Source organism: Acanthopagrus latus, chromosome 17 (genome assembly GCF_904848185.1).
Source record: "Acanthopagrus latus isolate v.2019 chromosome 17, fAcaLat1.1, whole genome shotgun sequence".
In the NCBI taxonomy this organism is placed as follows: Eukaryota; Metazoa; Chordata; class Actinopteri; order Spariformes; family Sparidae; genus Acanthopagrus; species Acanthopagrus latus.
Window position 1 is genome coordinate 27563349 of NC_051055.1, and position 13229 is coordinate 27576577.

General features: G+C 42.1%; 2 protein-coding genes across 2 annotated transcripts in view; one reads left to right on the forward strand and one right to left on the reverse strand.

Annotated features, from left to right (window-relative positions):
- Positions 1-597, reverse strand: part of col28a1b (collagen, type XXVIII, alpha 1b) — an 18585-nt gene extending 17988 nt beyond the window's left edge. Inside the window, exon 1 of the mRNA XM_037072858.1 lies at positions 139-597. The gene's annotated coding sequence lies outside the window, so the exon portion shown is untranslated. The remainder of the gene's footprint in view (positions 1-138) is intronic.
- mios (missing oocyte, meiosis regulator, homolog (Drosophila)) overlaps positions 1-11923 on the forward strand; it is a 12095-nt gene extending 172 nt beyond the window's left edge. Inside the window, exons 2-12 of the mRNA XM_037072860.1 lie at positions 705-1571; positions 1661-2150; positions 2641-2739; positions 2864-3118; positions 5492-5661; positions 6188-6253; positions 6399-6557; positions 8570-8722; positions 9527-9731; positions 9991-10120; positions 10391-11923. Coding sequence (XP_036928755.1) covers positions 753-1571; positions 1661-2150; positions 2641-2739; positions 2864-3118; positions 5492-5661; positions 6188-6253; positions 6399-6557; positions 8570-8722; positions 9527-9731; positions 9991-10120; positions 10391-10481 — 2637 coding nt within the window. The 5' untranslated portion in view covers positions 705-752 and the 3' untranslated portion in view covers positions 10482-11923. The remainder of the gene's footprint in view (positions 1-704; positions 1572-1660; positions 2151-2640; positions 2740-2863; positions 3119-5491; positions 5662-6187; positions 6254-6398; positions 6558-8569; positions 8723-9526; positions 9732-9990; positions 10121-10390) is intronic.
- Positions 11924-13229: the final 1306 nt, after the last annotated feature.

Sequence of the window (13229 nt, forward strand, 5' to 3'; positions counted from 1 at the left end):
TTGTCAGTTGTTAGCGAGTGTTTTCGACAGCTAGCTAAAACAGAGCTAGCTAAACGGTTGTGTTTCAGCTCGTCCTTCACTCGTTAGCATTAGCTTAGTAAAGTTAGCATGTCAACAAACTTGGAACTGTAGTTTTACCTGCCGTGTCACTTTGGCATGTCGCAAATTAACCACACCTTTTATTTAACACTTGTCTCTTATTTCACACAAACGCGTTGCAAGCTAGCCACTTAGCATCAGGTTGCTAACTTTTCAGTAAAGGTATTAACGTTCAGATTTAGCTAATGTACACCTTAAAGAGGCACTGTGTAGTTTTGGAGAGGAGACTAAAACTCAGAATTTTAGTTTTTAAAATATTCATGATGTAATAATCCAAACTCAGAAATATTTAGCTATATAAACAAGCAGTTCTTAGAGGAATATAAGATCCCCAGAACACTGTGTGAAACTAGAGAGGTGGCAGGGTCCGCCACATAAACAAAAAGTGAATATAGTTTTTTTTAAAAAGCGGTCAATGAAGATCTTTCTCTTCTGATTAAAATATCTTCCCCAAAACTACATAGTGCACCTTTAATGTAACTACTTTTGAGATTTGTCAGTGCTGTTTATTGGCCAACCTGCATTTATTTCAGTAACCTCGGGTCTGTGGTGTCAGAAGTGTTTATCAACTGACTCATTTCTGTGTTCATTTATCCATTTTCCAGGTTATAGAAGGCAGATTTCTTTGAGATCCTTCTAGCTGCTTTTGAATCATGAGTGGCTCCAAGCCGGACATCCTGTGGTCTCCCCACCACCCGGACCGTTATGTCATCTGTGACTCTGAACTTGGACTGTACCGTATCGGACCTGTGGGCAGCGCGGAAACCAAGGCTGGCACGCTCCCGCTTTCCGAAGAAACTGCTGCTACTTTACTAGCCATAAACTCTGACACCCCGTATATGAAATGCGTGGCCTGGTACCCAAAGCACGAGCCTGAGTGTTTACTTGCTGTAGGCCAAGCTAATGGCAGAGTGGTGCTCACCAGTCTGGGTCAGAGCCACAACTCTACATGTAAAGAGCTGGTGGGGAAAGAATTTGTGCCCAAGCATGCCCGTCAATGCAACACTTTAGCCTGGAACCCAGTGGACAGCAACTTGCTGGCTGCTGGGTTGGACAAGCACAGGGCAGACTTCTCTGTCCTCATATGGGACATTAGCAGTAAGTTTTCCCCAGAGACCAGCGTAGCTGCAGATAAGATTCGTCTCTCATCTGTAGATTTGGACTCGAGCACAGTAGTGACCAAACCATTGTATGAGCTTGGCCAGAACGATGCTTGTCTGTCTCTCTGCTGGCTGCTTCGTGACCCAAAGCTGCTGTTGGCTGGCATGCACAGGAACCTCGCAATATTTGACCTGAGAAACACAAGCCAGAAAACGTTTGTCAACACCAAGGCCATCCAGGGGGTGACGGTCGACCCACACTTCCATGACCGTGTTGCCTCTTTCTTCGAGGGCCAGGTGGCCATCTGGGATCTGAGGAAGTTTGAGAAGCCTGTGCTTACGCTCACTGAGCAGCCTAAGCCACTCACTAAGGTCTGCCTCTGTTTTTAATGAGATTAGCTAAATGTTTAATTTCGGTCTAGTTAAATTGGGTAAGATGATGTTCTCCTTTCTCATTTTAGGTGGCTTGGTGTCCAACCCGTACTGGTCTGCTGGCTACACTGACACGTGACAGCAACATCATCCGCCTGTACGACATGCAACACACTCCTACACCCATCGGCGATGAGACGGAGCCCACCATCATCGAGCGAAGCGTGCAGCCCTGTGAGAGCCAGATTGGCAGCTTCGCCTGGCACCCGTCCTCTCAGAACCGCATGGTGGTGGTGTCAGCGGCCAACCGGGTCATGACTGACTTCACCGTGTTTGAACGCATCTCGCTGGCCTGGAGCTCTACTACCTCTCTCATGTGGGCGTGTGGCAGGCACTTGTATGACTGTGTGGAGGATGGGGCTGAAGGAGTTGAGAGCATGATTGAGAAAGACATCGCCACTAAGATGAGGGAGAGGGCGCAGTCCAGGTACGGGCACGATACCATCCAGGTGTGGAGGAACCACCTGTTGGCTGGAGGGAACGATCCCCAGCTCAAGTCTTTGTGGTTCGATCTGTTCTATATCCTTTTTGACGATGAAGTGGTGGAAATGCCTGCTCAGTGGGACACTGTTTATCTTGGTATAACAATCATCGTGAGTCTGCTGTGATTTGGTGCACCTGGGTTTTGATCAACAAATCTGTTGACTCAGCTGCTAATCAAATGATTCTGCAGAGATGCTTCATTAGGTGCTTTATGACTCGCTCTTATCTCTGCCTTTTCACAACTAATGGGTCATGTCTTCATAACACTCTTTGTAGATTTTAAGAATCTACATATATCTATAGAAAATGTTTCAATATAATATGGCAGGTTTTTTTTTTGTCATATTGCAAAATTGTCAGCCGTGGTTTAATTGCCTCTTATCCCACTGTGGTCCAGTTTATGTTTGAGCAATGTGATAAAGTTCTGTGGTAACTGTGGTTCTTGTGCACTTACATCTCCTCTGTTCTGTGCTATCATTGTTATGTTTGAACTGCATTATCAGCTAAACTTCCTATAGAGTATCACATATGAAACAGTGTGCAGAAGATATGGAGCTGAAACTGCAGGGGAACAAGCAGTCCGTAGTCTACTCTGGTATCAAGAGCATCGTAAAGACCAGCTCAGGTAAGTCACCGACACTCTGAGCATTTCATGATAATCACAACTTGGTTAATTGATATTCATAAATGTTGTAAATGTGTGTTATTGATTTATAGAATGGTGTGTGTTTGTCCTCCTGGTCTCTCAGGCACAACAGAGAGCCGCAGATGCTGGAGCGGTTCAGACCGGCAGACGGATGTACCACGTTACCTCAGTGAGGAGCGCTGCCTTGCCCTGCGGCTCTGCGGCTGGATCAGCCGGGGTCCCGACATCGACGTGGAGATATTCCTCCGAACACTTGAGCAGGAGCGCGAGTGGGAGCGTGCGGCCGCCGTGGCTCTGTTCAACCTGGACATCCGCCGGGCCATCCAGATCCTCAACAAAGGAGCCACAGCTGAGAAGGGTGAGTGCTGCATCACCGGAGAGTGAAGGGAGAAGAAGCAGGTGTGTCTTTGAAGACAGGTGTCGACTGAAAGGAGGAATGATTCATAACAAACACATTATTGCACCTGTACTGCTTAAAAATGTGAAAATTTAATGTGCTTTTAGATTGACATAAATTTATTATATCTAATTTATGTGCAAATTGCAGATTATTTTGATTGATTTGATTAATTAGTTAAACATTTGGTTTATAAAACAACAAAAAACAATAAACAAAAATCCCATCACAATATCCTAACACACAGGATAACGTCATCCAGTTCCTGAGAGACAGTCCAAAACCCTAAGTTATTAAATTATCTTTAGTGCATGACCATGAAAATCAAAACGCCCGCATTTTTGCTTAAAAAAACAACTTTTTTGCATCAAAATAGTTTCATTTTAATTTAGTATACTGATTGCTTTACTAAATGTAGCAGCTCTAATGTGCTTGGTCTTATATTTTACATTTTTTGGACTAAATTAACTTCTGTAGAAGCGGTAAAATGTCTAATAATCACCTAATTTTAAAGGGATCTCTCCTTGATACATGATTTACACCTCTAAGTGAAGTTCATCTGCCTCTGCACAAATGTGCATTATAATGTCATGCTGCTTAACCAGGAAATGAAGTAAGCTATATTTTGAAAGCTATGTTGACCAATGACTTATGTCTGCAGTGTGTACCAAAGCATGATAAAACAGTATCATCATCTTTAGGTTGTTTCAGGTCAAATAACCTCCTAGAAATGTGCCAACGATTTTATTGTACTACCCAGAATAAAAAATAAAGTGCCCCTTTTTGTTTTCAGACAAAAGCAAGGAATTTCAGAAATGTAACAGCAGGAGAACCTTGTTTTTCACACAACACTTGTCTTGTATCAGCAGCAGTGCTTTTCACACTGAGGTTTGATGAAAATGGAGAGGGAAGGCTGTTGTTTACACACGTCTTGACTAAGAAAAATTCCACCAATGTAGGTCAAACGTTTTTCTGCTGTGTGTTCTAATGAGTGTTTCCTGAGCATGACTGATGGGGTGATCCATTAGATAAGGAGTGTCAACACAACCATCTCGACACACAGTTACAGTGTTTTTTCTCAAACAGCAGCTCTTAGTTAATGATCTGATTGTCATCTACACACTTATATAAATATTTGAACATTCAGCCTGTAGCAGCCTTACTAACTTTGGCAGAGAAAGCCACGAGAAGTATTTTAGTAAATTTTGCTGAAATCTACTATTTAAATTTAATGTTGAAGAAAAAGTGGGACACTGGGGAAAAATGCTTGTTCACTGCGGATGGATAGCCAAAGAAAATACAGCCATAAGATGCTTAGCGAAGCTTGGCTCTGTCCAAAGGTTAACAAATCCACCTGACAACATCTCAAAAGCTCTCTAAAACATTTTATATCCCGTTTGTTTAATGTGTACTTGGGCTGGCACGATATCAGATCTTCAGTGTACGATTATAATGGCTTGGAGAATTCTTGACAATGACATTATCACAAAATGTACCCACACTATGGGTAGAGCATCTCGCTCTCGTCTGTCATCTCCTCTGATGTGAGTGTGTGTAGCAGTAGCAGCCACACACTGTGGTAGTATCTACCTGACTAGTTACTGCATTGTCGTCTTCTTCTTTATTATTGCACTTGGAAACAGGCGTTAAAATACATTATTCCACCTACACCTACTACCAAAAAAGAACAGAAACAAACAAATAATTTAAGGGGCACCGGTTTATTTACACAGTATTATTGTATGTTTACTATTAATATGATATCAATATTTAATTTTTTTAATATCACCAGTTGCGTCACTATCGGTTTATCATGACTGATAGATCTTGCCAGAAGTATAGTTGCCAAAATGTTACACTGCTCCTGTAAATAATTAATGTTGAGTCCGTGAATGAATGAGTTTTACGCCACTACGGCCTTTGAAACTCTTTATAAGCATGTTGTATGATAGAAACAATAAATAAACCGTATGAAACCATCAGTAAGCAACAGGCCGTCTGTAAAAAGAAGATGATTTTTAGGCACTTAAAGGGTGCTTTGAATCCTTTTATTTGGTTTTGTTTTGAATGCTGACAAAGACCACAGCATGACCAGAGTGATGGAGCTGTTTTTAATGTGAACAAATCACAGAACAAAAGGCTTTTTAAAGTAATTCATGTGTCTCGGAGCTTCTTGTTCATTGAGCCACAAAGCCAAATCGCCTTGAATAGTTGTCTCTGATGATCTGTCAAAAGACTGCTTTCTTTTTGTCCGACCACAGCGCTTGCAGTTACATTGAAGACTTTGCTGATATAAACTAAACCAGATTGTCTTGACTTCTTCCCCGTTCACAGGTGACCTGAACCTGAACGTGGTTGCCATGGCTCTGTCAGGTTACACCGACGAGAAGTCCTCCCTGTGGAGGGAGATGTGCAGCTCTCTGAGGCTGCAGCTGAAGAACCCCTACCTTTGCGTCATGTTTGCCTTTCTCACCAGTGAGCCTGGAGCCTATGACGGCGTGCTGGTAATGGATCTCTTACTGTCATGGAATTTTGTAGCCCTATTGCAAACACAAGGAAAGTTAGCGAAAGAAAAAATAGACCGTGAAATCGGCTAAGAAGTAGTTAATACTGCAGTGTCTTCAGGTGCACTGAAAGAGATGTGTTTCACATTTATGTAATCAGTGCTGTAAGGTCGTTAAACACTTAACAGAAATTGAACCCGTGCCCAGGACAGAGTGTATGTTTCTGTTTCTTCCTTCCCTAGTTGCATCAGAATCTGGCAGCCAGCTGCTGTCACATTTATTTATCTCTTTAGACCTTTTCCTGGCCAGAAGTGATGACTCCACGATAAAAGCATTAAGTCAGTCCCTTTGACTGTGTTTCTTTCCATCTTGGCTCTTAGAATTGATCAGGTGTTCCTGCAGAAGTGTGTCACGGAGCAGTAATATTCAAGTTGCAAATTGATGCCTTTATTCGAGATTGTGATCCCAAACTATTTATTTATAAAAAATGACAAGAGAGGATAAAAATTCTTTGTGTGTATTTCAGTATGAGAGCAGTGTTGCTGTGCGGGACCGAGTCGCCTTTGCCTGTATGTTTCTCAGCGACGCGCAGGTAACACAACACAAAGCCTTTTCGACTGCAGATTATGTCCCATGTCATTCCTTGTTACAGCATTTCCTGTTGAACTTCTGCAGTGCATGATCAGGTTGCATTCTCCTCTGATTTCATAAACCTCTCTGGGGGTGTTTGACTTTAGCTTCCTCGATACGTTGACAAACTAACCAATGAGATGAAGGAGGCGGGCAACCTGGAGGGCATCCTGCTGACAGGTTTGACTAAAGATGGCGTGGACCTCATGGAGAGCTACGTGGACCGCACTGGAGATGTCCAGACTGCCAGCTTCTGCATGCTGAAGGTACACAGAAACAGAGAAACCATGACAAACAAATTAGTCCTATTTTGTAATCAGGACACATTTAAGTCCAGGCCCTCAACAAAAGTATGTAGCTATGTGAGATTTCACTTTTGCAGTTTGGTTTATTTTTCTAAATCTTCTGTAGAATACAGTTCATGCACAAGGCTCATGTAAAAGCCAGTGAACATGACCTAAATCATCTAATAATACAAATTAATGTCCTCATGTGAAGAGAAGCATGACAGCTGAGACGTTTGATTATTCAGTGCATGGTGAGATCTAATAAATCTATAGGATAAATGATACCGAAATATAATATTTTTTCCACTTAATTTCAATGAATAGTTACTCTGTAGCAATAAGAAGAGAATAAAATGTTATAATTTCTATTTTTAAAGGGACAGTTCACCCTTCATCAACTTACTTTGCTGGCTCTTATTTTTGAGTAAATGCAAACTTCCCTCTATGTAGTGATACTGTTGGTGGATGTACGAAGTCCTGAAGGAAGAAAGTAGTTTCCACATGAAACTGCTAACAATATGGTATGTGGATTATCTCCAGTAACCAGTTTATGATTCCTAGAAATTCCTGGTAAGTTTCTCAAATGTTTTTTTGTGCTTTGAGACATCTAGTTCCTCCAAAAACTCCGAACAAAGACTCACACCAAAACAATGTAGATGGATTAATAGGAAAGAGGAAAAAGATCTCCTGTGTCAGTATAACGCTGCTCTTCTCAAATTTAAAAACCCTCCTCGTCAGACCAGATCTCAGGACTGTTTTACTCTTGTTACCCTTTAGGTACATAATGAACTAGCCTTCCAGTCCTTTGCACCTTATGAGTGGAATAAATTACAGAAGATAAGATCAAAAATGTCAGATATATGTATGTGCTCTTTTTGTCTGATTATGTGTTTCTCCTGTTGTTTTGCCTGGCTGTACATGAATGAACTCAGGTCTGTCTTGTAACAGAGATCGCAATCTCAATGAGACCTGATTAAATAAAGGTTATGGACAAACAAAGGATTCCACCACTTAAGCCTATTTGACCATCAACACAAAAAGATGGCATCTAAATGAAAAAATGCAGATAATGAGATTTGTCCTAAAGCACCAGTAACAACAACAATACTTTAGTTCATCCAGAAATGAAGCAGGCCACTTTTCATTTGTGGATAAACTCTGAATTAAACTTGTCTCGTAGTGCAACACAGAAGACACATTAGTGTCATTTTATTGCTAAATAACATTTACAGCAAAATGAGCTGCTGTCACTCTATTAGCGCCTATAAATGAATGTTTAAGTGACACCTTGCCTCAGGCAAAATCCTTCAACACATATAAATCAATGTTATACTTAAATTAAATAAAATAATACTCAAACAACCACAGCATGCAAAAGTTATATGGAACATGTATATGGCTGCGTCTCTCTTAGCCATGATAGTTCATGGAGCAGCCCTAAAACTTCCCTCAGATTACAAGGTTTAAACGGTAACCTGAATGAACTGAATTGTAAAACTGCTACCAAGAGAAAAGGACAGAAGGAAGGTCTGATTCCACTCCTTTAGAGATCAGAGCACATGTTGAAACTTGTGCGTTCATTTCTAAAAAGTCACAGCCTCTTATTCTTAACACAGTTGCCATCTCCTATGAAGTTCATCTCATTGGAGTTGTTTGCTGTCATGCATTTGTTTCTTTAAAGAAATACTGAAGCAGTTGTGGAACCGGTCTGTAAGTTTTTAACATGTGGTAGAACATGGTGTTCAATTCCTTGCTTGATTGTTTTCCTGTTGTAACTGGCTCCTTAGTAGAGCACTGCAATAACTTCATACACCTGTCATACATACTGTGTATACACAAACATGTACTTGTTTCACCAGAGGGATGGGTGTAGGAAGGTGAGACCTTTAGAAGGTGTTTGTTCAAGTACACTTGAACTGTTTGTTTTCCCATGCGGCAGGTAAACCTGAAGTGATGTGAAGCAAAGCTCAGACATTTTTTTCCTTCACTAGGGTTCCCCAGGTGACGTGTTGAAAGACCCTCGAGTCCAATGCTGGATTGAAAACTACCGCAACCTGTTGGACGCGTGGAGATTCTGGCACAAACGAGCCGAGTTTGACATCCACAGAGGAAAGCTGGACCCCAGCTCCAAACCACTGGCCCAGGTAACTGACATCAAGGGACAATTCTTCCCCTTGTTTTTCTCCTTCCTGTAGTTGAATGATTACTCCCTGTGGAATGATTTATGTGCAGAGTTCAACACTGGGAATCTGATTTCAAGAGACGTGCCTATGAGCGTGGTTTGTGACATCACAAATAGTTTGATAGCCAATCCTGGTCCAGTATTTTGCAAACACAAATGTGATGTGGAAGCATGAAGCCTACAGTGCAACACTAAGAAGTGAAGTAGGAGAGCAGAGAGCAGTATGCTGAAACCAAAGTTAATCAATTGAGCCATTTATCAACAGAAAATTGAAAAATTCTGCAGGCTTCTTGAATGTGAAAAACTTTGTTTTGTCTGTTACTGTATTAGACATTACTGCCCTCGTAACAAAATGGGACGTTTGTACTGTTTATTACTCACAGGAATTTGTGCCAAGCAATATGAAGAGTGTCAGCCAAACTCATAACACTCACAGCTCTGCTCTCCAGTTCTCCTCATAAAACTTGTGTCCTAGTCAGTGATCTTTTCCAAACAACACACACACTTCTCTTTAATAAACCTTTTTATAAATCCTAATACTAAATGTTTGGCTTGTTTTCATGCAAGCTAAACTTGGCACTACATAACTGCATCACTGGCATTCCAATATTCACAGTTAAGCATGTTGGGATTATAGTTTATCTAATCCTTATCTCCCTCTCCCCTCAAAGTGAAAATCGGACAGCTGGTGAGCATGCACTTGTCAGTTTTACCTCCGTGTTCACCAGCTTATCAACCGACCTTTGTGTTTGTTCTTTTGCGACAGGTGTTTGTGAGCTGCAACTTCTGCGGGAAGTCCATTTCCTACAGCTGCTCGGCAATGCCTCACCAGGGCCGCGGCTTCAGCCAGTACGGGGTCAGCGGCTCACCCACTAAGTCAAAAGTCACCAGTTGTCCTGGCTGCAGGAAACCACTGCCACGTTGTGCCCTCTGCCTCATGAACATGGGCACACCTGTTTCTAATTGTCCAGGTAAACCAGCCTGTGTGGAGTATGTAGACAGATGTTCAGGCAGGCGTCTTGGAGCAGCCTGAGTGCACATAATACTTAACTGAGGATTTTCTGTGGACAGTATCTGGACTTTGATCAACATTTAGTTGCAGTTGCATCTGGCAGTTTGGTGGCCAACCCAATTTCCTTAACTGCCGTGTTGTCACTCATACCAGTGTTGATACATAGTCAAATTTTAGTGACTGTTCATGTAGACTTAAGGATAAATCTTGTCTGGCAGGAACAGGGAAGTCAGATGAGAAGGTGGACTTGACAAGGGAGAACAAACTCGCCCAGTTCAACAACTGGTTCACCTGGTGTCACAACTGTCGACATGGAGGCCATGCTGGACACATGCTTAGCTGGTTCAGGTGGGACTTGCATGATTTTGCACATGTCTACATAATTTTCAGACAGAAAAATGAAACGAAAGTGACAAAAATAGTGAAAAAAAAACTGTACATAAACAGTCAAATGTACAGTACAGTACTGATAATAATTGTATTGTATTTGCTGAAAATGTAGCTTAAATTAATGGAAGTCACACTGACCTGCTTTACCCTTCTGGGCTCTTGCACTTCTGTATTATCTATTGTTTACCCATTCTTCTCATCTTCATTCATCAAATTTGTCCGTTACAGAGACCACACAGAGTGCCCAGTGTCGGCGTGCACGTGTAAATGCATGCAGCTGGACACCACAGGGAACCTGGTGCCTTCAGACAGCAGCTAAACAGGAGACGCCTGTCGGAAAGTGAAGCCAAACACCAGCACAGAGCCAACCAGTGCAGGTTCACTGCTGAACCCGCTGCACTGACAACTGGGCAAGGGACAAAGGGTGCCAGCAGTGTCCTCCTCTGGAGTGGCTGCTTGAATAGAATGACATACTGTTAAGTTATAGTCTAGTGAATGTAACGTTGTGACAGACCCCTACATGAAGAAGGGAGGCAGTGTGTGTTACTGATCTCGCTAACTGAATCAATGACAGAAAGGGAGCAAATGCAAACTCACTGCTCTGCTAATGAAAATCCCACTCAGGAGAAATACAAGAGGCTCTGCTGTAATCAGTCTCTTCCAATCTAACCTGAATCAGGCTTGTGGTTTTATTGTGATTTATTAAAAAAAAAAAAGAAAAAGTCCACTCACACATCAGGTTGTAACGATGTAATCGCAGGTGCCAATATGTCAGAGCTATATTTTGTGGCTTGTGTTTTAATACGCTATTTAACGTCTGTGTTTGTCTTACGAAAGGATCTTCACATACCTCATGAAAGCGTGTTTCGGGGTGAAGGACGGTACCCCGGGTGACAGAGCCGAGTGTAGCGCACAATAACAACACTTTCTTGCTCTCTTCATGTTCGCCTGTGCCACTCTTCTTCTAGCATTGTGCGGGAGGGCTTCCAGTGCGTTTTGGGGGCGAGAATGAGGAATAGGAGAAGGTAGGGGTGGTGATGGTGGGTGATGAGGAGGGTGGGAGGGGTGCGTCTGTATTCACCAGCCCACTCCAGGCCTGTGGTCCATGAAAGAAGCTCGCCAGAAAACAGCAGCTGCTCGGCACTCTGACAAGACCCTCCAGATTGTTCCCCTCATAAAGAACCTCAGCTGCCGGAACACTATTGACTCAAAGAGAGGGCGAGAGAACAGACAGCCTGAGCCCCGTACCCCCTCCCTGCTACACCCTCCGACATACACAGACTTGCCCTCTCTTTCTTTCTCCCCTCACTCTGGTGCCCAAATTGCACCCAAAAACTATGCATACCACACATCAATCTGAGGATGGGCGCCGTCTGTGGGGGGACGGCCGTGTGTAAGCCGCATTGTAAATGGGTTTTCTCTCTTTCTCTGCCACCCTCCCCACTCTGTCACTAACCTAGGGAGGCATTGTAAGTGAGAGGCGGCCTGCACCAGAGCTGGCTAAATCACTTAGTCATGGAGTAGGGAGGAGGAGGTGCAGAGGAGGGGGGCACAGGAGCTACTGTATGCTGCTTTCACCAGGATCTCTTCCCGGTGTGGGAGGTTTTATAGGCCTGCATGCCCTTTTGTGAACTATTTTGGAGTGGAGCTGACAAATTGGCGAGCCGTGTAGCGTCCCGATAAACAAGGGTGGCTGGAATTTCATCCTTTCAGTGTTTTCTTGTGTTTGCCTTTTAAATAAATTCTGACTGACAAATTGGAGCACAGCTGAATGGAGTGTTTTTACATACGTTTACATGCCTTATTTTTATATTATGATTCATAGACACAGATGGCGTGGGTTTTTATGTCGTGTGCATTCTTTATCTTTGCCTAAAAAACATTGAGTCACACATTATTCTCTCATGGGAACTCCCACAGAATCGCACAACATCACTGCTGGCAGAAAGATAGTTAAGATGGATAGATTTGGGGCATCAGAACAGATGAGCAATAAATCTCCTTTTTACACTTAAATGTGCAATATCCAAGATTGTCAACCTGTTGAAATTAACAGGCAGCAGATCTCAAGTTTGCCTGCTAACTGTAGCTGCTGTTAGCTGGTTAATTTGGTCAGAATTAAGAATTTTAGATAAGTTTTGAATGTCGTCAACTACAAGTCTTACACATTGCACCTTTAAAGTTTGTTATTGACCTTGGAAGCAGCCTTTGACACAATAATCTCACCACAAAGTCCATTATTAGCTAATCTGGGGCTCATGATCATATCACAGTTGTCCTAGGCAGATGGAGTTTGCCCAGTTGTCACACTGACATTTTTTGCAGGGCTTATTGTCCAAATTGGCTTAAAGTTGTGACTGAAATTCACTCTTGACCTTAGATGCATCAGTTAATCAACAATCACACCACAACCAAACAAAAGTTAACTGGCCAAGTGTGTTAAGGCAAACAAATAGAGCACAGTACACGTGGACATACAGCTCCAACGTGGACAACAAGATCAGTAAACACAAATACAACTTGCGTACATGTAAGTAGGTATAGATAAGTGTGTTTAGAAAATGTATGGACAATAACATACAGTTAATTTTCTATGTACAGGTGAAATTGTCAAAATGCTTGAATAAATATTGTGTAAGATATATTATTGAGTGGCTTATGGATAAAGTATGAAGTCATTTAAAGTCCAAAGCTAAAACTCAATCTACTGTGGAGGACTGTGTGATAAAGTTAGAAAGCTCCAGAACAGCTACTAATGGACATTGTGATGAGATAATGTGAAAATCTTAAACTGTAATATTTGATTTTTAATACTTGTCACATATTTATAGTTTAATCTGTATTGAAAACAGTATACAATCGATTTCATGATCATTACTTTGGCTGAAATATGTTTTTAGATCTCTGACTTTCAATAAAAGAAACTTCACCCATACTAATAAGACATTTGTAAGCTGATTGGATGAAAGTACGATCCATACACCAGCTTGCACCAATCAGCGTCGTTACTGTAAAACGCCACCACCCAATCAGAAGCTCAGAAGCGAGCAGCGTAGCCCGCCCACGC